Source organism: Neofelis nebulosa, chromosome 12 (genome assembly GCF_028018385.1).
Source record: "Neofelis nebulosa isolate mNeoNeb1 chromosome 12, mNeoNeb1.pri, whole genome shotgun sequence".
NCBI classification, from domain to species: Eukaryota; Metazoa; Chordata; class Mammalia; order Carnivora; family Felidae; genus Neofelis; species Neofelis nebulosa.
In genome coordinates, this window is record NC_080793.1 from 77,414,826 (window position 1) to 77,441,176 (window position 26,351).

A 26,351-nucleotide genomic window follows, 5' to 3' on the forward strand; every position below is an offset into this window, starting at 1 on the left:
GTTTGGCCTTTTAAAGAAGAGGCATCCTGAGCTGTCCATGGAGGTGACGTAGGTAATCACCTCGGTCATGCACTAAGGGGGGCTGGCCAGTGAGTGATGCACTGGGTCCCCGGAAAGAAGTTCCTTTATGAATGTTGATTTCCGCTCTAACAGTCAGAAACTTTTTTCCAACTTAAAGATGCCAGGCTAGGGGCACCTGGGTGGCTCAGTCGGTTGGGCGTCTGACTTCGGCTCAGGTCATGATCTCAGCCCCGCGTTGGGCTCTGTGCTGACAGCTCAGAGCCTGGAGCCTGCTTCCGATGCTGTGTCTCCCTCTCTCTCTGCCCCTCCCCTGTTCATGCTCTGTCTCTCTCTGTCTCAAAAATAAATAAACATTAAAAAAAAAAAAGATGTCAGGCGAGTGGGAATTTTATTCCCCAGTGCCTTTGGTGTGGCAGGTACCCAAACTACTTGATATTGGTTCCCCCCCCCCGCCCCCGAAAGTTTTGGAAAAGGTCCAATGAGAGATCTGGGTACAAGGGAAATAAACAGAGATCTGGGATCACAATATCCGATTGGAAAAAGTCTGTATGTTTGCTCGATTGGAAAATTAGAATGTGACCTTCTTGTCTCGGAGGTTCGTTTCTTCTCTGAAAGAGGTCTCTCTCCTTAATAGAAAGAGACAGTAGCAAGGGTAAGTGCAACTCGAACTGAATACGGGACAGGGGGGTGAGAGCTCACCTCGTGTTCATGTGGAGGACAGAGGGTTATGGAGCCACTTTCTCAGAGAGCAAAGGAGATCCTGTCGAGGTGATTCAAACTGCAGAGATAAAGGGCAGTCGGGGAACCCAGAGCTCCCTGGGAGCATGCTTATCTGTCTACCCTGCTTCTGTTGTGGTTTCCCCTGTCTGCTCGGCCCAGTGTCAGAGCACTCCTGATGTAGGTCCTCAAGGCTGCCAGCTCCAGGTGAACAATGACCCCAAATGAATTTGCATGGCTACGATAGACAGTTTCGCTGTTTGGTGAATTCAGTTATGTCACCGGACTCAAAGCTGTAGCCCAATGAAGTACAATGGTTATAGTGTGTAGAACAGAGGAAAGGGGCAGGAAGTAAGGTTTTCTTTCATTATTCCATAAAGCACGATGCTCTTTTCTCTAGAACTAGAAGGGAAGAGCATTTGGTGATGTGGATAAAATAGTAGTCAAACACTTGGGTTTTGGTCTTGGGCTTGGCAGAATCCATTCCTGGTTTTAGTAGTACCAGCTCCGTGACCTTATACGAGTTGCTCGACTGTTCTAAGCCTAATTTCTGCATCAGCAAAATGTGAACAACAATGACATCTGCTTCTCAGACTTAAATGAGGTATTACACTTCAGGAACTTAGGATAGCACCTGGAACATTGGTTAAGTGTTCAATAAATGCTCAAACAGTTAGGTTACTGGTATAGTTATGCCATGTTGAGACAGGAAGGAGGGAGGTTAATAGGTTTACTCTAACATACTTTTTTTTTTTTTTTTTAGCGTTTATTTATTTTTGAGACAGAGACAGAGCATGAACGGGGAAGGGTCAGAGAGACACAGAATCGGAAGCAGGCTCCAGGCTCTGAGCCATCAGCCCAGAGCCCGACGCGGGGCTCGAACTCACGGACCGCGAGATCGTGACCTGAGCTGAAGTCGGAGGCTTAACCGACTGAGCCACCCGGGTGCCCCTCTAACATACTTTTTAATTGAAGTCAAATTTATTGAAATATTTTCAGCCTGACATTTGCCTTTTCAGGAGTATAGTTCTACGAAATTTTGACAAGTGCATAGTCAAATGCATCAAGCATCAAGATATAGGACATTTCTAATACCCCAAATAATTGCCTCATGCAATGTGGTTATTATTACTATTATTTTATTTTAAGGATTTATTTATTTATTTTGAGAGAGAGAGAGAGAGAGAGAGAGAGAATCCCAAGTGGGCTGTGCACTGACACATCGGGCAGAACCCGATGCAGGACTGGAACTCCTGAACTGCGAGATCATGACCTTAACCAAAATCAAGTCAGATACTTAACCGATTGAGCCACCCAGGTGCACTGGCATGGCTATTATTAACTGAAGTCCATAATGTATTCCGATTCCCTTAGTTTTTACCTCATTTCTTTTTCTATCTCAGGATGCCATACAGCATATAGCTGTCATGTCTCCTTAGGCTTCTCTAGACCATGACAGTTTCTCAGACTTGTTTGATGACCTTGACAGATTTGAGGAGTACCGATCAGGTATTTGACGAAATACCTCTCTTGGGATGTGTCGTGTTTTTCTCATGATCAGACTGGGGTTCTCGGGTGGGAAACCACAGCGGTAAAGTGCCATTCTCATCACACCATATCAAGGGGATGCGCCCCCAGTGTGATATAACACTGTTGCTGTTGACCTGATCGCCTGGATGAGGGAATGCTTGTCCGGTATGTCCACGATCGAGTTCTGTCCCCTCCTCTCTTCCATACTGTGCTCTTGGAAGGAAGTCGCTATGTGCAGCCTACACTTATGGGGTAGGGGGTTATGGTCCACTTCCTGGAGGGAGGAGTGCTAAATAAGTTACTTGGAATTACTTATGTATTCAACCCTTTATTTGTTTTGATCGATAGAAACTCGTGAATTTTCGTTTTATACTTTGGATCATAAACGAATACTATTTTAATTATTACTCAAATTGTTCCTACTTTGGCTCTTAGGAAGTCTTTCAGTTCTTCCCTGCGTCCCTTTGATACACCCCCAGCGCTGTGATGGTTTTTGTTTTTGTGTTTGGAGCATTTCCTTGCTTTCTGCCGCTGCAAGATGCTGCAGGCCCGTCTTGTATGTTTCCTGGCCGGTCCCAGAGACAGCCAGTTCTCCAGGGAGACTTGGTGTCTTTTTTCTTGGAGATCGGTATTAGAAATCAAGATGTGGACCCACTGTGTGCTTATTGCTAGTCAGGTGTCATTGCTTCTAGGCCCCCTCAGCTGATAGCTTGAAGCACTTGTTTCCTCCAACTTAAAAAATATATATTTTTTAAGTTACAGGATGGCTGAAATAGTGCGGCAAACAACTTTGTATACTTTAGCTAGATCCCTTTTCCTTCCTGAACCATTTGATTATTTATTTATTTATTTATTTATTTATTATGTTTATTTATTTGAGAGAGAGAGAGAGAGAGAGAGAGAGAGAGAGAGAGAGAATCCCAAGCAGGCTGTGCACCGCCAGCACAGAAGCTGACGTGGGGCTTGAACTCATGAACTGTGAGATTATGACCTGAGCCGAAATCAAGAAACCAATCATTGAGCCACCCAGGAGCCCCTCCCTGAACCATTTGAAAATAAGTTGTAGACATCATGACATTTCATCCCTAAATACTTTATCACCCATCTCCTAAACAAAACACCCGGTTCTATTTAGTACAACAAAATTGCCACATCTGAGGAAATATTAACTCAGTATTATCCGATTACTTTCACATATTCTTAATTGTTCCCAAAATATTTTTTTAAAACTTTTAAAATCCAGTCTGTAATAAATATTTGCACATTTCCTTAGTTGTTTCATCTCTTTGGTCTCTGGATTAACCCCCTTTTTGTTTTGTTCTTTGCTGTTGTTCTACTGAATTTCGCTGTTTTTTTTTTTTTTTTTTTTTTTTTTTTTTTTCCTTTAGGCGTGTGGGTCAGTTGTCTTATAGATATCCCACGTTCTAGATTTATCTTACAGTGATCTTCAGGCTAAATGAGGGTTTCTCAATCTCAGCATTAACATTTTAGATAAGATAATTCTTTGTTGTTGGGGGCAGCCCTGTATATTACAGAATGTTTTAAGGCCTCCTGAAGCTTTGCTCACCAGATTCAAATAACGATAGCCCAGTCATGACAACCAAAAATGTCTCAGAACTTTGGCAAATGTCCCTAGGGTCGTAGTCCCCTCCGGTCGGGAACCATTGGTCTAGACCCTTGTCAGGGATAGTAGGTAACGTTGTATCCTTGTTCATGTGTCATATCAGGGACACACATGTTGTATGGAATGTATAATATCAAGTGTAGTAGTTTAGTTACTACTTAGAGTGGAAATCAGGAAATCAACCGATTGAGCCACCCGGGCTCAAAGTTAAGTTGGTAGCCAGCAGACCCCCTCTTTGTAATGAACTGTAGAAGTACTTTGGGTCCGTTCAGTGATCAGCTTTTCCCCGAATGACTTTGGCATCCACTGAAGACTCTCTTTTGAGTCAGTACACTAAGGGATGTAGAATGATAAATTTCTATTTCTTCCCTTGTATATGTAGCAGCTGAAACTTCTGTAGAGAGCCTTCCCCTTTGTTTTCCCTCCTTCTGCTTTTCTCTCTTCTTTAAATATCATTACTAATGCATGGATTATTTTTAATTAATTCAATTGTGATTCTTTATCATCTCTATGTTTGGATTATCAAATCATCCCAAATTGGCCAGTGGGAATCGTTCACGCTAATTACTGTGTCATTTCCTAGGAACGTGTAAACCGCCGACACGATTCAAAGGAAAACTGGGTAAAAAAGATGTATTCAGAGGCGTTTCACTCCCATCTCCTTTACCTCTTTCTGTCTAGGTCACAATTTTCATTAGTTTTCTGCTGCGTCTCTGTGTATTTGTCATTCCAAAACAAGTAAACAATGTGTATAAACACACATGTATATTTGATTTCACCGTCCTTTCTAACCCAGAAGTTAGTATACTGTGCATGGTTTTATTTTTCAATTTTTCAGGTTTTTTGCCCCTTGCCTTCTACCTAACAGTATTTCAGGAAATCACTATCAGTTCGTAAAGATCTCCTTTGCCTTTTTTAGGGCTATGCAGCCCTCCACTGTGTGTGTGCACCTTACTTTATTCGACCAGTCTTCCGTGAATGAGCCTTCAGGATGTTTGAAAGAGCTTACCGCCACAGATAATGCCACAAAGAATAACATCGTGAATGTGCTCTCTGGGATGTGTATCCTCGGGAAATTCCAGAAGAGACGTCATAGGGTAAGGATAAATGCATATGTGAATGTGTTATCTATCACTACATTTCCCTCGGTAGTGCTTGTAGCATTCCGTCATTCTACCAGTAACAGAGAAGAATGTTTGTCTTCCTACAGCCGTGCCTGTGCAGTGCACCGTAAGCTTTTGAATTTTTGCCACGCTGATGGGTGAGAGATGGTCTGTCGTGATAGTTTTAACTTGCATTTCCCATACAGTGAGCAAGGCTAAGCATCTCTTCTTATGTGTAAGGGCCATTTGCTGAACATGATTTTTAAAACCTGGCTCCTTCTTCATAACTTCCTGGCTGTTCCCTTAGATCCGGCTCCTGTTCCTTCATACTTGGATTTCTGGAATAATCTTCTAGCTGATTTCTCTGCCAACTGCCACTCTCCCTTTCAATTATCCTGAACCCAGGCAACAGTTACCAAGTTCATCTTCTGAAAACACTTCTCCAAAACATTCTCCCTCTCTCTCTCTCTCTCTCTCTCTCTCTCTCTCTCCCTTTTAAAGAACTTTCAATTATTCCTTTTTAGCCACAGAATAGCTTAAACTCATTAGTCCAGAATTCAAGATACGGTTTTCCACCACTTCTCTAAACTTCTTTTTGTTTGTTCTCCTATATTTACTTAACAGTACTCCCCCCTTATCTGTGGGGTATATGTTCCAAGACCCCCGTGGATGCCTGAAACCACGGATAGAACCAAACACTATACATCCTATGTTTTTTTCCTATATGTATATGCCTATGATAAAGTTTAGTTTATAAATGAGGCACAGTGAGTGGTTAACAACACCAACAATAAACTAGAGTAATTATAACAATATATTGTAATAAAAGGTATGTGAATGTGGTGTCTCTCTCTCTCTCAAAAATATTTTATTGTACTGTTCTCCCTCTTCTTGTGATGATAAAATGCCACGGGATACGATGAAGGGAGGTGAATGACAAAGGCATCGTGACATAGCGTTAGGCTACAACTGACCTTCTGACAGTATGTCCGAAGGTGGATCATCTGCTTCTGGAACTCAGTTGACTGTGAAAAACTGAAACTGTGACGAGTGAATCCGTGGATAAAGGGGGACTAAACTGTATTCCCTCTGCAACATTGGTACTCTCGGTGTCCTAAAATCCCCAGCAAAAATTCTTCCCTCCAGACCTTTCTTCCTGCTGTTTTCCAGCTTGAAAGCCCCTCCGTAATGCTGCTCTGCCTTCTCATCTGTCTAAATTCCATGCAATTTCTAAGTGTTAGCCTCTCGGAAGCCTTGTTGACCACTTCAGTGCCCAGAGCTTCTCTCCTTTTCTAAATTCTTTTGCTACAGATGCTTGTCCCCTCCTTTGGCACTTAATTTATATGAGCTTTATCTTTCTAAACATGTTTCTTATTTAAGAATAGTTGATATCCAAGGTTATATTAGTTCAGGAGCACAGCCTAGTGATTTAACACTTCTGTACATTACACAATGTGTGATGGCAGAGGGTTAGTTACCATCTGTCACTGTACGATGTTATTATAATATTGTTGACTATATTCCCTGTGCTGTACTTTCTGTCTCTGTGACTTATTGGTTGTATAGCTGGACGTTTATACTTCTTAATCCCCTTCACCTGTTTTTCCCACTCTCCACTCCCCTCCTCTCTGGCAACCAGCAAGTTGTTCTCTGTATGAGTCTGTTTCTGTTTTGCTCTTTAGATTCCACATACAAGTAAAATCATATGGTATTTGTCTGTCTCTATTATTTTTTCACTTAGTGTGGTACCCTCTAGGTCCGTCTATGTTGTCTCAAGTGACAAGAGCTCAATTTTTTTATGGCCGAATAATCTTCCAGTGTGTGTGTGTGTGTGTGTGTGTGTGTGTGTGTGTGTCACTTCTTCTTTACCCACGCATCTACTGATGGACGTGGGTTGCTTCCATATTTTGGTTATTGTAGATAATGCTGTAATAAACAGAGGGGTGCATATATCTTTATAAATTAGTGTTTTCATCTTTTTTGGATAAATACTCAGTATTGGAATTACTGGATCATATGGTAGTTCTGTTTTTAATTTTTTGAGGAAACACTCTACTGTTTTCCACAGTGGCTATACCAATTTATAGTCCTACCAACAGTACACAAGGGTTCCTTTTTCTCCACATCTTCACGAATATTGTTGATTGTAGCCATTCTGACAGGTATAAAGTGATATCTCATTGTAGTTTTGATATGCACATCGTTAATAATTAGCGATGTTGAGCATTGTTTCAGTATCTGTTTGCCATCTGTATGTCTTCTTTAGAAAAATGTTTATTGATGTCCTCTGCCCATTTTTTAATTGGATCGTTTGGATTTTTTTTTTTTTTTTGGTGTTGAGTTGTATAAGTTCTTTATATATTTTGAATATTAACAATTTATTGGCTACGTATGATTTGCAAATATTGTCTCCCATTCAGTAGGTTGCCTTTTTGTTTTGTTGATGGTTGCCTCTGCTGGGCAAAATGTTTTTTATTTTGGTGTAATGCCAACAGTTTATTTCTGTCTTTATTCCCCGTGCCTGAGGAGATCTATCTATAAATATTTTGCTAAGGCTAGTGCCAAAAAAGACTACTGCCTACATTTTCTTTTAGGAGTTTTATAGTTTCGATCTTTAATCCATTAAAAATTTTTTTAAATGTTTATTTATTTTTGAGAGAGAGAGTGAGAGAGAGTGGAGGAGGGGCAAAGAGAGAGGGAGACACAGAATCTGAAGCAGGCTCCAGGCTCTGAGCTGTCAGCACTGAGCCTGATGTGGGGCTTGAACTCACGAATCACAAGATCATGACCTGAGCCGAAGTCGGACGCTTAACTGACTGAGCCACCCAGGTGCCCCTTTTTAATCCATTTTGAGTTTATTTTTGTGTATGGTGTAAGAAAGTGGTCCATTCTTTTGCATGTAGCTGTCCAGTTCTCCTAGCACCATTTGTTGAAGAGAATCTTCCCCATTGTACATTTTTGTCTCCTTTGTCGCAGATTAATTGACCATATAGGTGACAGTTTCTTTTTGGGCTCTCTATTCTGTTATGTTGATCTGTGTATTTTTGTACTTGTACCATCTTGTTTTGATTATTATAGGTTTGTAGTATATCTTGAAATCAGGAAGCATGATACCTCCAGCTTTGTTTTTTCTCATGATTGCTTTGGCTATTTGTGTTCTTTTGTGGTTCTACACAAATTTTAGAATTGTTTTAGTTTTATTAAAAATGCTATTGGCATTTTGGTAGGGATTGCACTCAATCAGTAAGTTATTTTGAGTAGTATGGGTGTTTTAACAATGTTAATTTCTCCAGTCCAAGAGCATGAAATGTCTTTCCATTTTTTTGTGTTGTCTTCATTTTATTTAATCACTGTCTTATAGTTTTCAGAGTATAGGTCTTTCATCATTTTGATTAATTTATTCCTAGGTATTTTATTTTTTGCATTTGTAAATGAGATTGTTTTCTTAATTTATCTTTCTGCGACTTTGTTATTAGTGTACAGAAATGCAACATTTTTCTGTATATTGATTTTATATGCTACAAATGTACTGAACTCATTGATTCTATTAGTTTTTTTGATGGAGTCTTTAGAGTTTTGTATGTATAGTATCATGTTGTCCACAAATAGTGACAGTGTTACTTCATTTCTGATTTGGATGCCTTTTATTTCTTTTTCTTGTCTGATTGCTGAGGCTAGGATTTCCAATACTGTGTTGAACAAAAGTAATGAGAGTGGATATTTTTGTCTCATTCCTGATCTTAGAGGAAAAGCTTTCAGTTTTCACCATTGAGTATAATACTAGCTATAGGTTTTTCATAGAAGACTTTATAATGTTGAGGTATGTTCCCCCTAAATCCGTTCTATCGAGAGGTTTTATCACGAATGGATGTTGAATTTTGTCAAATGCTTTTTCTGCATTTATTGAGATGATTATGTTTTTTAATCTTTCATTTTGTTAATATGTATCAAGTTGATTGATTTATGAATATTGAACTACTCTTGTATCCTCAGAATAAGTCCTAACTGATCATGGGGAATGATCCTTTGAAAATATTGTTGAGCTCAGCTTGCTATTATTTTGTTGAGGATTTTTGTATCTATATTCATCAGGGATATTGGCCTGTAGTTTCCTTCCTTCCTTCCTTCCTTCCTTCCTTCCTTCCTTCCTTCCTTCCTTCCTTCCTCTCTCTCCCTTTCTTCTTCTTCTTCTTCTTCTTCTTCTTCTTCTTCTTCTTCTTCTTCTTCTTCTCCTTCTTCTCCTTGTCCTTCTCCTCCTCCTCCTCCTCCTCCTCCTCCTCCTCCTCCTCCTCCCAGTGTCTTGTCTGGTTTTGTTATCAGGGTGATGCTGGCTTCATAGGATGAATTTGGAAGCATTCCTTCCTCTTCTATTTTTAGAACACTTTGATCCTATGGCCTTTTTCTTTTACTACAAGTACTTAAAAATTTTAAATTTGTGTATATTTTTCCCCAAGAGTAGGGACTAAACCATTTAAATGAGAAAAAATTAATGGCTTTTTATTACCTACTTCTAAGCCAAGATAAAGGCACGTTGACATCTATTTTATTGACAAGGTAAGGAGGTGAACAGATATTAGCAATTTTGATTCAAATCGATTAATAAGTCAGTGGTGTTGTAAGTATAGGCCCCAAATCTTATTTTATAATCAGGTGTTGCCTATTGCTATATCTCCAAATTAAAACAAAACCAAAAAAGGCACCTCAAAGCATCAAGTAAAAATGACTCCATTTACTTATTCTCTCAATTAATGAAGAAAAATAATTTAGAAATCTTTGATTTATCTTAGTTACAATTTCCATTCAAGATACCAGCTAGGAAGAGAAAGAATTTTGCATCCATTTTGGAACAAGAAGATATTATATAAAATGCTGTCTGTTTGTTTTCAGCCTAATAAAGAGGAGAAATCTAAGAGAGAACAGACTGGTGATTGCCAGAGGTAAAGGGTAAAGGATGTCAAAAGGAACAAAATTTTACTTCTAAAATGAATAAATCCTGGGAATATAATGTGTAGCATGATGGCTATAGTTAATAATACTGCATTGTATATGTGAAAGGTGCTAAGACAGTAGATTATAAAAGTTCTCATCACAAGAAAAAATAAGTCTGTAACTCTAAAGTGACAGATGTGAACTAGACTTATTGTGATGATCACAATGTCTATAAATATTGAATCACTACTTGTACACCTGAAACTAATGTAATTTTTGATGTCAGTTATATCTCAATAAAAAAGAAGAGAAATCTAACCCCATAATAATAAAAACACCCTCGTTCCATCCTAGAATAGCAAATTCAATATTTTCTTCAAAATACAACAGCCACTTTTTGGTCACGTTTCCTTTTCTCTCCTCTTTCTGGTAAGTCTTCGGAATGATAAACAACTCCACCCAGGAACTAGACAAGATTGGAGTCAATCTGGAATTTGAGTTCTTTTTCATTGGGTATAAAAAAATCTTACTCTCTAGTTGCGCTAAATATCTGGAAAGGAATAAAAAGCTCAGAAAAAAAATCCACTATTTCCAACAACTAATCATTACATGGTGTAGAGAAAATGTCTCAAAGTGACTGATTTCACTTTTCTCTAACTCTTCTAGAGGTTGTCTGACTCTGGTTCAAAGATGAATCTACATTATTAAAATGGAAGAAAGTGGAGTTTTCTCTAAAGGATGATATCCTGTCTCACAAGAAGAATCTGAGGAAAACCTATGGTACGTTATTCGTATCTTTTAAAATTTATATTTGCATTTTATTAAAATTATGAAATTTTATGGTTTACTAACCATGTCCTCTTCAGATCTCCCTAATGGTTCTAATATTTTATGAAAAGCTATTTATTTCTGCATTGTGTGATTGATTTTCCCTTCTTGGCCCATAAACAAAGTTTGAATAGAGAAAACGTCATATCTAGATCCCTGGGTGTCTTGAGCCACACATCTCCCCTCTAAGTTCCAGCAACTCTCAAATTCAATTCAACAAATATTATACATTTATTATATCCTAGGCCCTGCTGCTAGTTCTTTTGGTAGCACAGTGTATAAGTCATTGAGCTTATTCTAAGTAGTTTAGCGTTGAGGCAGAAAAATGTGTATGCACCAACTATTACATAGATCAGCTGTAAAGAGTATTATTGTTGGTTTGCAAATAAGAGGAGGAAAGAAAAGAGAATGAACTCAACTGCGGAGATCAACAGAGACCCCAGAAAGTGATAATTGACCTCGGCCAGGACAGTCTAAAAATACACAAAGTCCAACATATAGAAACTTTATACATTAAGAGAAATTGTCTAATTTAAAATGAGAAAGTAGCACTTAGAATGTTCTAGTCACTCTCCTGTGATTCCCACTGAACAGTGTAGCTCTCTCTATTCTGGCAGGTTGCCTTGTAAAAGACTTGGTTCAAGGTATGTCGCTTGTAACAGCCAGAGGGGGCCTTCTAGTGGGATCACAACCGTTGTCACCTTTGAATTCCCAGTATTCCAGTGAGCCCTCAACACTGTAGACAAAGTTTCTTAAAGGAGTGAATGAACTAAGAATTTCAGTAGTACACTGCGGAGGGAGTGAAACTTACTAATTTATCTCTTCTTACAAGTTGATTCCTTTGGATTTTGAGTCCCCAGATAGCCTAGGTCTGGTACTGATTTTATTTTTTCCCCAGGGGCTACACTTGGTCCCCTCTGTAGCCAGATCAGCTAAGGGAAGAGGGGGCGCAGCGTGTATCCTTAGTGATCATGGTTGTCATTGTTTCCAAGTTTTGAGATTTTACAGAGAGGCAGGCACACACCCACACCCACCCACACATATACACACCCCTTTCTGTGATACACAAAGATGCTAGCTAGCATGGTCACGCAACATACAATAATAGCAAAGGTTGAAATGGAGACCACAAAAGTTAGCTGGGATGCGAAACCTGATGAGACGAGATGGTCTGAAGTAGGCAAAATGTGAAATCAAGACAGTCAAGACATTTATCCTGGCTCCCTGCAAGAAAGACCGCCTCCTATCACTTCACAAGGTACTCTGGAATTTGCTTATCTTTTCGACTTTAGTACTTTTATTACTTATGTTTAGGTCTATGTATGCTTCCCAGAAAATTAGCATTTTACCCTTAGATGGCTGATAAGCCTCTAAATGGAGCCCCTTCCTAAGTGTGATTTTCATTATTATGTTTTATTTTCCAAAGCATATGCCCCATTTCACAGTGCCAGGTAATGGCAGGATGGTATTCAAGGTCCTAAAAACTCTGTTTGGTAGTTACAGATATTATAGAAAATGCATAATTTCCATTTAAGGTGGAAAGAATCCATGACAGTCATCAGATAAATGATAATTCATGTATAATATTTAAGAATTCAAGGACATCTATTAGGTAAAAACCAATAAAATTCTACTTAATCCTGCCACAGTCTGACCCCTTGCAACCTCATGAGTGTTTGACGAAGCCTTGGCTTCACCAGGCAGCTTATTAGAAACATAATTCTCAGGCCCTACCTAGACCTGTGAATCAGAATTTGCATTTTAACAAATCCCCCATGGGATCTGTGTGCACATTAAAGTTTTAGAAGCAGACGTTAACCAATCATAGAGCTTCATGGAAATTCCATGAATAGAAATTACTCCATCAATCTTTAATTCAGGTTGGGTTTCCTTTCAAAGATCTACAGACCCAAATGTTAATTATTTTCAGTGACTTGACTAAGTTTACATTAAGATACATTCTTGGAATTTGGCACCCTCCCTATATTTAATTTTACACCCAATCCAACGATTCTGTGTGGTGTAGGCTCCCTCTCCTCCTTTCCACTGGAGAACCAGGTATGCATGGGGAGAAAGGGATCAGTGATTTGAATTAGAGAATTATATGGAAGACTGACAACTGTTTGTTGTACGGTGGGGATTTTAACTCACTGTCACCATATTGCTTTCTTCTCAAAGGACTGTCTTAGGCTTCAACCAATAGAGTCATTCTGCAAAGGAAAATCCCTATACTCCTGACAAGTTTTTGTGAATCACATGCCAAGTGAGTTAGAGTAATTAGGCATTTCTTTGCTTCAGTTCCTTTCTCCCACCATTGTTTCACTCCATATTTGTGACCTTAAGAAGCTAAGGAGAGGTCACGTCCTATGCAACTGGAAATATGGTTGTGGATGTCCCCCACTAGATAGCTAACAACCAGAGGAAAAGATGCCTGTCCTTTCCTAAACTTGGGTTTCATTAAGATAAGTGACCTCTCCTTTGCCTCAAAAGGGTACATGTCTTGCAGTGACCCTGTCTCATGGGAGTGAGCCTGCTTAGTGGGCACTGATGGTGACATTGGTGATAACAATGAGGATGTGTGGGGAAAAAGAAAAAAAAATGCTATATCAACTCTTTAGGCAAAAAAAACCAAGTGGCATACCCAAGTTGCATCCCAGGCATCCTTCTTCACAAGGCACACACTCTCCATAGTCTGGGTCTTGGACTTCACCTGTACAAGAAGAGGGAGAAGCAGGATTCACTTTAGTGAGTGAAGAAACGTTAATTGCTGTGAAAATATATTGGTGTGTAGCTTATTTTCTGCCCCTTCTCTTTTCTCAGAGACAAAAAAGTGTGATTCTTTTAGCTGTTTCTTTTAGTTTTTACCTCCAAATTTCTAAGTAACATGATTATGATGCTGCCTTGTAAGTTTATTCTTAGGCACTACCTGTAGTAGTAAAGACTAGCTTTCTTTCGCCAATACTCCAACAAACACAGACATACATACGTTCCATCCTCCCAAGTTACAGATTTTGCTAGATTAATACTCAGCATTTATATTATGATTATACTATTATTATTCATGTTCTGATGACATTGAGGTTCTTTTTTTTTAATTTTTTAACATTTATTTATTTTTGAGAGACAGAGCATGAGCGGGGGAGGGGCAGAAAGAGAAGGAGACACAGAATCTGAAGAAGGCTCCAGGCTCTGAGCAGGCAGCACAGAGCCCGACGCTAACGCTGAGATCATGACCTGAGCTGAAGTCGGATGCTTAACTGACTGAGTCACCCAGCTGCCCCAACATTAAGGTTCTTGCACACCTTTTTGTTTTCTCTTGTGCTCATATCTGTCTGGCTTCTTTATTTGTTTTCTCAATATCTGTCCTTGATGTGTCCTCAACTGTACCCTAAGCAGAAATCTTCCCGCTATCGCATTAGTATCTTTTTCACCATCGTCCTGCAGATTCCTTTCAGCTTCCTCCTTTGGATGAATTTTCTGGACCTTATATTTTCTTATTTCTTGTCCTATTTTTTTGGTGGAATACACCCTCTACAAATCATTTTCCCAAGAAAGGATGGATGCATGGGAGGTAAAGTTTTCGAAAACTTGCACGATTGAAAATAACGTTTTTTTCTGCCCTCGCACGTGACTCATGGCTTGACCGAATTTAGGCTTTAAAAGAGAAATACTTTCTTTTCTCAGAAGTTTAAAGTTTTTGTTCCATTTTTATGTTTCAGTTTCCAGGATTGTTGAGAAGTTCAATGCCATTCTGATAGCCAATCCTTTTTGTATGATCTCCTTTATTTTCCCCTAGAAGTTTTAAAGATTTTCCTTCTGCAGAAAAAAAAAAATCTCAGATTTCCAGATTCTTACAATCATGTGTCTTGGTGTGTGTCCTTTTAAAATCCATTATGCTGAACATGCAGAGGGCTTGTTCAATCTGGAAATTCATGTCCTTCCGTTCTGGATTTTTCAGAATTAGTTCTTTGTTAATGTTCTCTCTCCTGTTTCTGCTGTTTACTCTGAAAAACCTATATTATTTTTTTTTTCTTTCAAGTTTTTATTTAAATTCTAATTAGTTAACATGTAGTGTAATATTGGTTTCTGGAGTAGAATTTAGTGATTCATCACTTATATCTAACACCCAGTGCTCATCACAACAAATGGCACCCTTAATGTCCATCACCCATCTAGCCCTTCCCCCCCCCCCCCGCCCATCAACTTTCAGTTTGTTCTCTATCATTAAGAGTCTTTTACGGGAAAACCTATATTATTTGAATTCCTGGGTGATCCTTTATTTTTCTTCCCTCTTCTCCCTTTTCTCCTTTTACTTTTTCTTTTGGTTCTACTGTTTCAGTGACTTTAAAAGTTTTATCTTTCTACCTCTCTTCTTCATTCTCATTTTCCTATAATTTTTTTTCAAAAAAATTTCCACGATCATATTTTTATTTTCTGAATGTTCTTTTTAAAGGTACTTTTAAAATTATGTGTTTCAAGTATACATTATAATTTGCTCTCTGTATATACTGCAAAATGATCATCCCCCCAAATCTAGTTATCATCCATCACCCTACAATTGGTCCCCTTCAGCCCTTCTCCCACCCCCATGCCCCCTTCCCTCTGTTAATACCAATCTGTTCTCTGCATCCCTGAGTTCGTTTGTTTTGTTTCTTAGATTCTGCATATGAGTGAAATCATGTGGTATCTGTCTTTCTCCTGAGTTATTCCACTTAGCATAATACTCTCATGGTCCATCCGTATTGTAAATGGCAAGATTTCATTCTTTTAAAAAATGGGTCAACTTTATGCATTCATCCCTTGATGAACATTTAGCTTGTTTCAGTTTCTTGGCTATTGTAAATAATGCTGTGATCGACATAGAGAGGCGTATGTCTTTTCAAATTAGTGTTTTCATATTTTTTTTCAGGTAAAAACCCAGTAGTGGAGTAGTGGGATCAAATGGTAGTTTTATTTTTAATTTTTTGAGGAATATGCATATGTTTTCCACAGTGACTATGTCAATTTACATTCCTACCAACAGTGTATGAGAGTTCCCATTTCTCTACATTTTCTCCAACACTTGTTATTTCTTGTCTTTTTGATAATAGCCATTCTAACAGGTGTGAGGTGATATCTCATCGTGGCTTTGATTTGTGTTTCCCTAAAAATTAGTGATGCTGAATGAACATCTTTTAATGTGCTCGTTGGCCATGAATAGAAGTATTTATTTTTTTTTAAATGATTTATTTATTTTTGAGAGAGCACAAATGGGGAAGGGGCGGGGATAGGGGGACAGAGGATCTGAAGTAGGCTACACGCTGACAGCAGTGAGCCCGATGTCGGGCCTGAACTCACGAACTGTGAGATCATGACCTGAGCCAAAGTTGAGGGCTCAACTGACTGAGCCACCCAGGCACCCCCATACTTTGTCTTTTTAAATCTGCCTTTCTAAATCCTTTTTTTTTTTTTTTTTAAGTTTTAAAGCCTATACTACATTAGTAAACACAAGCAGAAAAGGAATGAGTGTCTTATTTATTCTACAAACATCTTGGAACTCTTTGCAGCATTAGACCAGGCAAAATTCTTACATAGAGCAGAGAAAGTCTGTAGCATTCTTAATGGAAAGGGAAAAAAAAAAAAAAAAAAACAAAAACACTACAAGTCCTGTTTTCTAATTTCTGTCTTCCCATGTACGATAAGGGATTGGGCAATAGCAGTAACACATACGATTCATAGAACACTGAATATTTTCAAGTAGCTTTAGATAGGCTTATATTTCATTGGCTTCCCACAGGAACCATCGTGGTGCAATGCTCACCCTTTCATACATGAAGAAAACAAGGCATAGAAAAATTAGACTGATTTCGCACAGGGTCCCATACCTAGTAATTGGGAAGGAGAACATTGTCAGGACTTTTAGGTTCTTATCTGATTTTCTCTCCATTATATCGTGCCCACGAACTCTCAATTCAAGATCAGTTTCTCTGTGATTAGTTGCATTCCTGTGTCTCCGGAATGGGTCTTGGGGAACCCAGAGAAAGGTGTGCGGAGGGAGAGAGAGGAGCAGTCGTCACCGTCCCCACTGCACATATAGTCACATAAAGTCATCCCGGGTGCCAACATTAAAACCTGGAACACAATGCAGATCTCTGGGATGTCCAGGGTATAGCTCCTCATGCTACATCCTGGTGCAAGCCAGTGGCTCAGAGCAGACTTACCTTGTCCACACGCCAACTTCTGGCAGGTATGGCTGGTGGACACTAGGAAGTAGCCTCCCGCGCATCGTATACAGATGTGTGCGCTGTGGCAAAGTTCACAGTTGTCAGGGCAGGGCAGGCAGGTGTGCCCCTCAGCAGGGTAGTAGCCTGCTGGGCAGCTCTCCCAACACTCCCCCTGATACAGGAAGCGCTCCTGGCCATGCTTATCTGAACAGATGGAGGGGCAAGAAAAAGAAGGAAAATGTACGAAATTAACCATGAAGCTAATATAACCTAAGATTTTTTTTTTTTTTTTTTTTTTTTTTTTTTAACGATGTAACTGAGTATTTTGGCTCCTCGGGGACCAGGAATATATAAGAATTCATTTAGTGAAAAGTACAATATCTATATACTTATTGTAGAAGAGTTTTCATTGTGGGGAATAATTTTTCAACATTTTGTGTATTTGAGCCAATAGGGACTATTCCCTGGGATGTCACTGCAAAAGCAGAAACCACAGTCCATGGATAACTATGAGTCAGAGTGTGTTTCATCTTCCCAAGGGCTCCTTTTGGTATCCGTGGAAGCTGTCAGACTTGGGAGCTATAGAGATCCTGTGACAATAAACAAATGCTTACCGATAGAACCATTTTTGGAAGAGGGCAGTCTTTTAGAAAGAGTCTGAATTCTGTTGTCAAAACCACACGCTTGTGTTAACTGTCTAAAGTCTGAATTTTTGCAGAGTTACCAACTCCTATGAAGACAGTGTATTAAAGCGCTAGACCAAGCACAGCTTTTTGGTTCCTTGAATGGATTTTTTCAAAGTCCCGAGCTTCTGACAACATTGGAGTCTACATGGAAAAAATAACCGTACGTCTAGTATAAGACGATGGGAATTTGGTTTGGGAGGGAATAGAAAATTCAAACCAATTATAAACTCACAGTTAACAAAAAAAATCATTATAATAAGTGTGTGTGCATATATTGCTGCCCTCTACAACTTTGAGTGGGGGGAACGTTATCCTTTAAGGGAAGAAGTATGCTTGGGAGGATATGATGTGCATTTGGTGATTCTACAGCTACACGTCAGAACGGAGCACAAACCCCCGATCTGGCAGAACATGGAATCTTGAGACCACAAAAGGGTCAACCTTCCAAGCCATGTTCTTCTCAGACACATTATGAAACCCTAGCAAACCCCATGTCCACCAAGATTCATTCAGAAAACATCCTGTTTTTCGGAGGGCCAAACTTCTCAGATATAGGTAGGAAGATTTGAAGAGAACAGTGAAAAGTATGGTATTGGCACAAAAACAGACACATAGGCCAATGGAATGGAATAGAGAACCCAGAATTGGACCCAAAAGTGTATGGCCAACTCATCTTTGACAAAACAGGAAAGAGTATCCAATGGAAAAAAGATAGTCTCTTTAGCAAATGGTGCCGGGAGAACTGGACAGCAACATGCAGAAGAATGAAACTGGACCACTTTCTTACACCAGACACAAAAATAAACTCAAACTGAATGAAAGACCTAAATGTGAGACAGGAAGCCATCAAAACCCTAGAGGAGAAAACAGGCAACAACCTCTTTGACCTCAGCTACAGCCACTTCTTACTCGACACATCTCCAAAGGCAAGGGAATTCAAAGCAAAAATGAACTATTGGGACCCCATCAAGATAAAAAGCTTCTGCACTGCAAAGGAAACAATCAACAAAACTAAAAGGCAACCGACGGAATGGGAAAAGATATTTGCAAATGACACATCAGATAAAGGGTTAGTATCCAAAATCTGTAAAGAACTTACCAAACTCCACACCCAAAAAACATAATCCAGTGAAGAAATGGACAGAAGACATGAATAGACACTTTTCCAAAGAAGACATCCAGATGGTCAACAGACACATGAAAAGATGCTCAACATCACTCACCATCAGGGAAATACAAATCAAAACTACAATGAGATACCACCTCACACCTGTCAGAATGACTAAAATTAACAACACAAGAGACAACAGGTGTCGGAGAGGATGCGGAGAAAGGGGAACCCTCTGGCACTATTGGTGGGAATGCAAACTGGTGCAGCTTCTCTGGAAAAGAGTGTGGAGGATCCTCAAAAAATTAAAAATAAAACTACCCTATGACCCAGCAATAGCACTCCTAGGAATTTACCCAAGGGATACAGGAGTGCTGATGCATAGGGGCACTTGTACCCCAGTGTTTATAGCAGCGCTTTCAACAATAGCCCAGTTAGGGAAAGAGCCTAAATGTCTATCAACTGATGAATGGATAAAAAAAGATGTGGTTTATATATACGATGGAATACTACTTGGCAATGAGAAAGAATGAAATCCTGCCATTTGCCGCAACATGGATGGAACTGGAAAGTATTATGTTGAGTGAAATCAGTCAGAGAAAGACAGATACCGTATGTTTTCACTCATATGTGGATCCTGAGAAACTTAACAGAAGTCCATGGGGGAAAGGAAGGGGAAAAACTAGGTACAAACAGAGAGGGAGGCAAACCACGAGACTCTTAAATACAGAGAACAAACTGAGGGTGGACGGGGGTTGGGGGGAGAGGAAAAATGGGTGATGGGCATTGAGGAGGACACTTGCTGGGATGAGCACTGGGTGTTGTATGGAAGCCACTTTGACAATAAATTATATTTTAAAAAATGAAGAGAACAGTGGGAAGCTCCTCCCTCTTCCATCCGGCAATCCATCCGATGATGGGCTCAGATATCAGAAGCGATGTTCTCCAATCCCATTTGTATTGTTCAGACATGGCTTTATTATTTGAACCACTTTGGGTATTACAACTTGAGTTTAAAAAACAGACTTGGATGGTCTTGGGATTTAAAGAACATGGACCCTGTAAAGGAGTTCACATAGATGCCTGGACCCTGGGCAGCTCTCCCCACAGGTTTGGTCCAGGGTTACACCGAGATTTGCTCACATTTCTAATAGCCTGGGTCGTATGGCAGCGCATTTAGCTCTGGCTGATAATTTGGATATCCCATTGATCTAAATACCATGCATAAATGGTTGGCTACTTGCCCAGAGTCTCGGAATTTAAATTATTGTGATGATATATAAGAGAAGCTGGTTCTAACAGTAGAAGGGGGGATATTTTTGCTGGGTGCTACACCTCATGTGATCATATGAAACAAGATATAAAGTGCAAGAAACTCTGAGAGAGCTTCCGATTGGCTTTCGTTTACACGTGAGAGCAATTCGCTATTTCCGGAGCATCTCTTACGGCTCAATTTCGTCACGAGAGAAGATAGACTAATGTGAAGATACCACATGTCTTCGGGAAGAAAGGAAGGTTGAAGGCGGAAGGCAAGAGGGGGAAAAAGGATTGCGGGAAAGGATGAAAGAAAGGCCGAGGGACCCTGAAAATAAACCGTGTGAAGCCCACTTCAACGTGTTTCTTACTGTAGCTGCTGGGGTGGGGGTGGGGGGGGTCGATTTTAGCTTTGCGTTGGTTCAGTTTGGTAGAGAACAAATCTGGAAAAGAACTTAGAGTGAATCTTCACCAACAGAGCGGAGCTGGCGGTTGGCACCTCCAAAAGGATTCAGACCTAAATTCTTAACAGCGTTACAATTGCGCAAAGGTGAGATTTCTCCAGACTGATGGGAAACGCTGTGTAGATGGGACTCCGTAGTCAGAGGGTTTCAGGCTTTTATTAAAGCCTGCGGATACGGAACTGCGTCTGTCCAATCATCCCTTGTTGTTAGCACTGTTTCACCTGCTGGCTGTGCTAATACAAGTATGAGGGACACCGTGCTCTTAAGAGGAGAGAACCCTGCTAATCAGAGCTTGCTCAACAGTACCCTCTCCAGCAAGCCTTTTCTGCTGGCTCATAGCTGAAAGGGATGCTTCTTCTCTGACTTGTGGTAGGATGCCTTCCTTCGTTTGGTCTTTGATATATTCTCGTTGTACAATACCTAAACACAACCCCCTCTGTTAGAGCGTCCACTCCTTGAGGGCAGGCGTCATACAGTCATTTAGTGCATTTTCCACGGCAGCTCTGTGTAGCGACCTGTACGTGCGAGAGTTACGGTGCAATTTTGTGAAGACGGGGAGTAAACCGACTTTTAGACAAAAAATGCAGAGGAGACATCAAAGCGTTTTATGTGTGGACTGGTCCGCGAAATTACGGGATGCTGCAAACATTTCAGACATTTGTTCAGTATTCAAGTGAAACCTTAATTTTGTACTATGCGTGAAGATTTAGTATGTTTCAAGTGTGCAAGGGATTTTGGATGCCGTCTTGTCTATGTGTCCCCTCTCCTTTTCTTTTTTCTTTTCTTTTCTCTTCTCTTCTCTTTCTTTTCTTTTCTTTTCTTCTTTTTTTCTTTTACAAACAAGGAGAGACTTAAAGAGGTGGAGAGACTGGTTTAATATCTTCTAGTTCATCAGTAACCAATCAGGAAGTAGGTCCCCTCGTGGCTGGTTCTGGCATTCTTTCTCCTGAACCATCGATTCAGTTATATTGTGGGCCTTCCACCTGCCGAATGCTCTCCTCGCACTCGAGCTGGGGCTCCGTTAGACACTGTCCACTGCTCTTATAGGACATAGAGCTTTACGGACAAGACAGATATCAAGTTTGAGGACACCTGTAAAGGGGTTAAGTGGAAGCTCTCAGGATGCACGTATGGAGCGGTCCCAACTGAGACAGGAGATTGGGGCAGCCCTCATGGAGGGAATGAAGTTGACACGGAGACCTAAAAAGTAAACAGAGGCCAGGCAGACAGCGAGTGGGGAACATCTCCAGGGAAGCAGTTTTGCATCTAGAGAAATTCACATGCCCACAGGAGGAAGTAGGTGCAAATAATGAGTGGTAACAGTAGCAGTAAGGGTAGCAGTTAATATTTACTGAGTATTTTTCATGTGGCCAGCCTGGTTTTAAGCGATTTGGTATTTTATCTCATTTAATCTCATTTCATTTTCATAATAACCTTAAAAGTAGAAACGCTTTATCACCCTCTTCGAGATGAGGAAGGACACAGAAGGAGCAGCCTCGCGAGAAAATTTGACATAGGTCCATTTTGTTTACGTAAGAAACGCAAAAAAAAAAAAAAAAAGAAATTAACTTGCACCAAGAAATGCGTTGTCCCCCATTTTCCTGCAAATGCATGCTGCTCCCGATTCATTCTTCATTTTTCTTGGCTTTATCACAAGCAAGAATAAAGATGAATCATTCTTTTTTCACCGGGACAAAACAAAAACAGAAGCAAGAACGAAAGCCCGGGTTGTTCTTTGAAAGTTTTCAATATTTAAAAAAAAGTTTATTTATTTTGAGAGAGAGAAGGAGTGGGAGGGGCAGAGAGGGAGGGATAGAGAATCTCGAGCAGGCCCCACGCTGGCAGCGCAGAGCCCTACGCGGGGCTTGAACACGCGAACTGTGAGATCATGACCTGAGCAGAAGCCAAAAGTCAGACGCTTAGCTGACTGAACCATCCAGGTGCCCCTGAAATTTACCAATTCTTAAATACGGCTTAAATGTTAAAAGTATCATGGGAGTCAAATAAAATATGAAGCTGACTCATGTGAGGTCAACGTTGGGGGCAGGCGTATGAGGGGAGTCAAGGGTCAAACTGCAGAGGACCTTTGAGATCACGGAGTATAATCCAGTGACAGCAGAGACTTAGACTTTTTAAGGTGGGACACAAAAAGTTCTATTTTTGTGTTGAAACCATTCCTTTGTTTCTGCAGTAGGGCTCTGGCAACTTCTAAATGGCATAGCTCAGGGCTGAAGAGACCCTAACACAGCGTCTATTTCAATATTTCTCTTAAAGACTGAGTCCATCTTCCTTAACATCCCAGCTTTTCACTTTGACCTCAGGAAATCTTAGCTTCACTGTCTCATGTCTAACATCATGTCTGCATGACCTTTCTTTCCCCTTCTCCAGAAAGACACCTCTTAGCTTCTCTCTCATCTCCTTAGGGGCAGTGAGTCTGCGTCTACAATAATGTGAACTCGTTTCCTGACAAGAAGCAGAAGCTTCAAGGTCATGCACACTCTCCAGTGAACGGCCGCCTAATAACCCCTTGTCCCCGGAGATGAGGCTTCTGAGTCAAACCAAATTATGGCCAGTGGGAGAACAGGTTTGAAGAAAGGAAGAAGAGAAGAGCTAGATTTCCTCACCTACTCCACAGGAAGTGCAGTTGGAAGGCTCATTTCCTTGGCATTCTTGGCAGGTGTAATGGCACAAATGGCATTGGTTCTGAAATTCAAATTTCCCTGAGGGACATTTGAAAACGCAGTGGCCATTGTCAAGAATCCTAGAGAAAGAGCAGATTTCAGAGTTTGTAAGGGTGACTTTCTGGAATGGCTGTAAGTGTTAGGACATGTGGTGTTCACGTTTCACTGCACAGACTTGGTTTCATCGTTCCAGAAACAAGGGCGAATGCCTGGGACTGATCATCTTAGAACATGTGGAATATTAGTCATGTACCCATCCTTGGCCCAAGGTTTGGACCCAACAGCAGGCATGCCAGAAACTGGCTCGGGATGCAACCGTGATTCTGGTTCCAAACAAGCTAACCAGTGCCTGCAGGGATTAAACCCATATTGTGGGGCCCGGCCAAACATAGTCAACAATCAGATGGAGGTCTTTAAACTTTCAAGACATTAAATAGGCCTCTGGATCCAGAGGCCTTGGAGAAAATATTATTCCTTTAGTTAACAGCATGCCCACACTTTACAAGGGAGATGTCAACATCAAGGGCTCTCAAAGGGTAGAACGAAACACTGTCCTGTAGCTTACATGCTACTTATCAACTTGGCCTATGCACATGGCAAGTGATCAATGAACTGATTTTGAGTGTCATTTTTGCAAGCACTTCTTGAGGTATCAAGTACCATTTTTTTTTTTAAATTTTGTTTGCAAACACCTACAAGGACCCCCCAGATAGGATAGCGTGTGGGCTTATAAAACCTTTTGACTTTATGCACATACAATCCGTATCACAGTATTTTCATAGTTTTGCTTCTTTTCTTCCTTTGCAAAGTAATTCCAAGAGCAAATGTGGTTAAGTAAGTGGTAGCCAAGAATTTGGCTCTTTCAGATACAAAATGTTCCCCAAGTGCTAGAGTCAGATAGGTAATATGGATAGATGGAGTGAGCCGTAGGGCTCCACCCCCAGAGTTTCTAATTCAGTCGTCTTTGGGGGAAGGAGCTGAGAATTTGTGGTTTTTCAATTCCTGGGTGGTGCTCATGCTGCTGGTCTAGGGAGACATTTTGAGAGCCACTGTTCTCCCTTCAGCAGAAGAATGAGAGAGAATGGAGTACTGTGGAATCTGTTAAGTGATTCGTAAGTAACACCGGCGGTGCCCAATTGGGTCCGTTAGAGCTTCCTTCCGGTAGTCGTTACTGTATCCCTTGTGAGGTGAACTGAGCATGTAACGCGCCTGTTTCCCCCGAGGGTATGACGTTGGCATCCAGGCCTGAGAGCGTGGAGGGCCTGTCAGCAAAGGTAAGGCTTCTTTCTCTCTCTACCACCTCCTTCCACCCAAGCTGGATGTATCATGGAAGGTCAGGTGTCGGCCCGGGGTGCCCTGGCTTGGCTGAATCCCACCATTTCCATAGCTAGAGGCAGCCCTGAACTGGAAATGGGCATTTCAGTCACGGGTTGGGAGGAAGTTGGAGTAGGAGCAAGGCGACCTGACCTAGCGTGTTGCTTGCAATCTTCCAATGTGTCGCCCCGAAAGCCCGTGTCATTTGCATGTGTTGGGAACAAAGGGAAAGCCACCTGGTTCTTGCGTTCTCCGCCTTTCAGGTTCTGGTCACCATCCCCCGCGCTACTGGAGTGAGCCATCCTTTTGGCCACTGCAGAGCCTGGAGTCCCAGCCCTAAACAGACACGTATGCACATCTGTTCGTCCGTGTCAAAACAGATGCCCTGCACCATGGTGTATAATGAGAAGGCTGTGCTCCCAGCCCAGACTTTAGTTGACGGCACTAATGCGAACTGGGAATATCCCAGCCCCACCCTGGCTCTGGTTTCTGAGCTAGAAGATTTTTCAAGGGATAATTTGGATGGGACTATCTAAAAAAAAAAAAAAAAAAAAAAAAAAAAAAAAAAAAAAAAAAACAAACCAAAAAAACCCTCCCTTTAAGAAAAACTGCATAAGAGCTTTCTGAGGTTTTTAAACAAGGAAGCTGCTAGATGCTCTCCTGGAAGGGAGAATGGGGACATTTATTTGTGAGGATTCTTTTTCCCCCCCCCGCTAAACTTAGCTGAAAAAGGGATGAAAAGTGTATCATCATCTTTGTCTTTTATAGAAAGATGATGGATTTGTTTAGGGGGAAATCATTTCTCTTCATTTCTCTTGGGAGAGGTGATCTAATACTCTCCATGATGGGAACCATTTAGAAGCATCCAGAACGTGGGGGTGGTGGGCTGGAGAGTGAAGCCGATGGTGTAATACTTCTGTGTTTATGTATGGAGGAGGCTGCATTTCTGACTTGAGTACTTGATTTTAAGGAAATGCCAAGCACATAATTGTGCTTTGAAATACCTGCTTTCATATCGACCCTAAGGAAAGCACAGGCGATATACACAGTTTGTTGTTGTTGTTGTTGTTGTTTTAATATAAGAACGTGATTCTTTTTAGAGATCTAAAAAGAGAAGGAAAACCGTCACGCTTAGGTAAAGGCACTGAATTACATCATCCCCTCCATCCCCCATCCTCGTCAAGGAAAATTGCTAAGGAGCTTGAGAAAAGTACCATTTTAAGCGGCACAGATTTTTTCACTGACAGCAACAAATCTTCCCTAATGGAGGAGAATAGATACCCCGCTCTGGGCTTCATGGGGCTGATGACAATTTCCTATAAAGCCAACTCAAGCCATCTCTAGGACAGCCAGTCATCCAATCTGTGGATTTCTGAGAGAGTCAGGCAAGCTAATCTCTGCAGGGGAGGCATTTCTTCTCCCAAGTCACACATGTTCTTAGCCTTTTCGTAAGCAGTGAACCATTTCAGAGCAGTGAACAGCACTTATGGAAAGGAAGGACTTGGCAAAACCGAGTGCTAAAGAGTTGGGCAGAGGTAATGTTCTCAATATTGGCACTAAATTTTCTAGACATCCAAGTGTGTGTGTCGTGTGTGTGTGCACACGCGTGTGCGTGTGATGGAATTGGAACAGAAGAGCTGGAACGTCCGGGTTAGCTGATCCTCTCTGCTGGTTATTGGTTTGGCCTAAATAAGCTATCACAAGGGCCCTTAGTATAATTTCTTGGTTCTTTAATGTTAAAGCAATGAAATCTGGCCAAAAAAGTCTTTCTTTACCCCTGAATGCAGTGAAACAGGTCAAACAAAACATTTGAGGGTGGGTCAGAACAGAAGTAACTTTTAATGCTTTTAATGAGTTCATCGGGTCTATAACTCCTTCGGTTCTGGGTT

The 26,351-nt window shown here is 40.7% G+C and overlaps 1 protein-coding gene across 2 annotated transcripts in view; it reads right to left on the minus strand.

Moving 5' to 3' along the window:
- PCSK5 (proprotein convertase subtilisin/kexin type 5) overlaps positions 1–26,351 on the minus strand; it is a 452,999-nt gene that overhangs the window by 74,347 nt on the left and 352,301 nt on the right. For both annotated transcript variants that reach the window (XM_058695668.1, XM_058695669.1), the window contains exons 22-24: positions 23,092–23,228; positions 16,953–17,159; positions 13,394–13,462 (exon numbers count right to left, since the gene is read on the minus strand). In XM_058695668.1, coding sequence (XP_058551651.1) covers positions 13,394–13,462; positions 16,953–17,159; positions 23,092–23,228 — 413 coding nt within the window. The remainder of the gene's footprint in view (positions 1–13,393; positions 13,463–16,952; positions 17,160–23,091; positions 23,229–26,351) is intronic.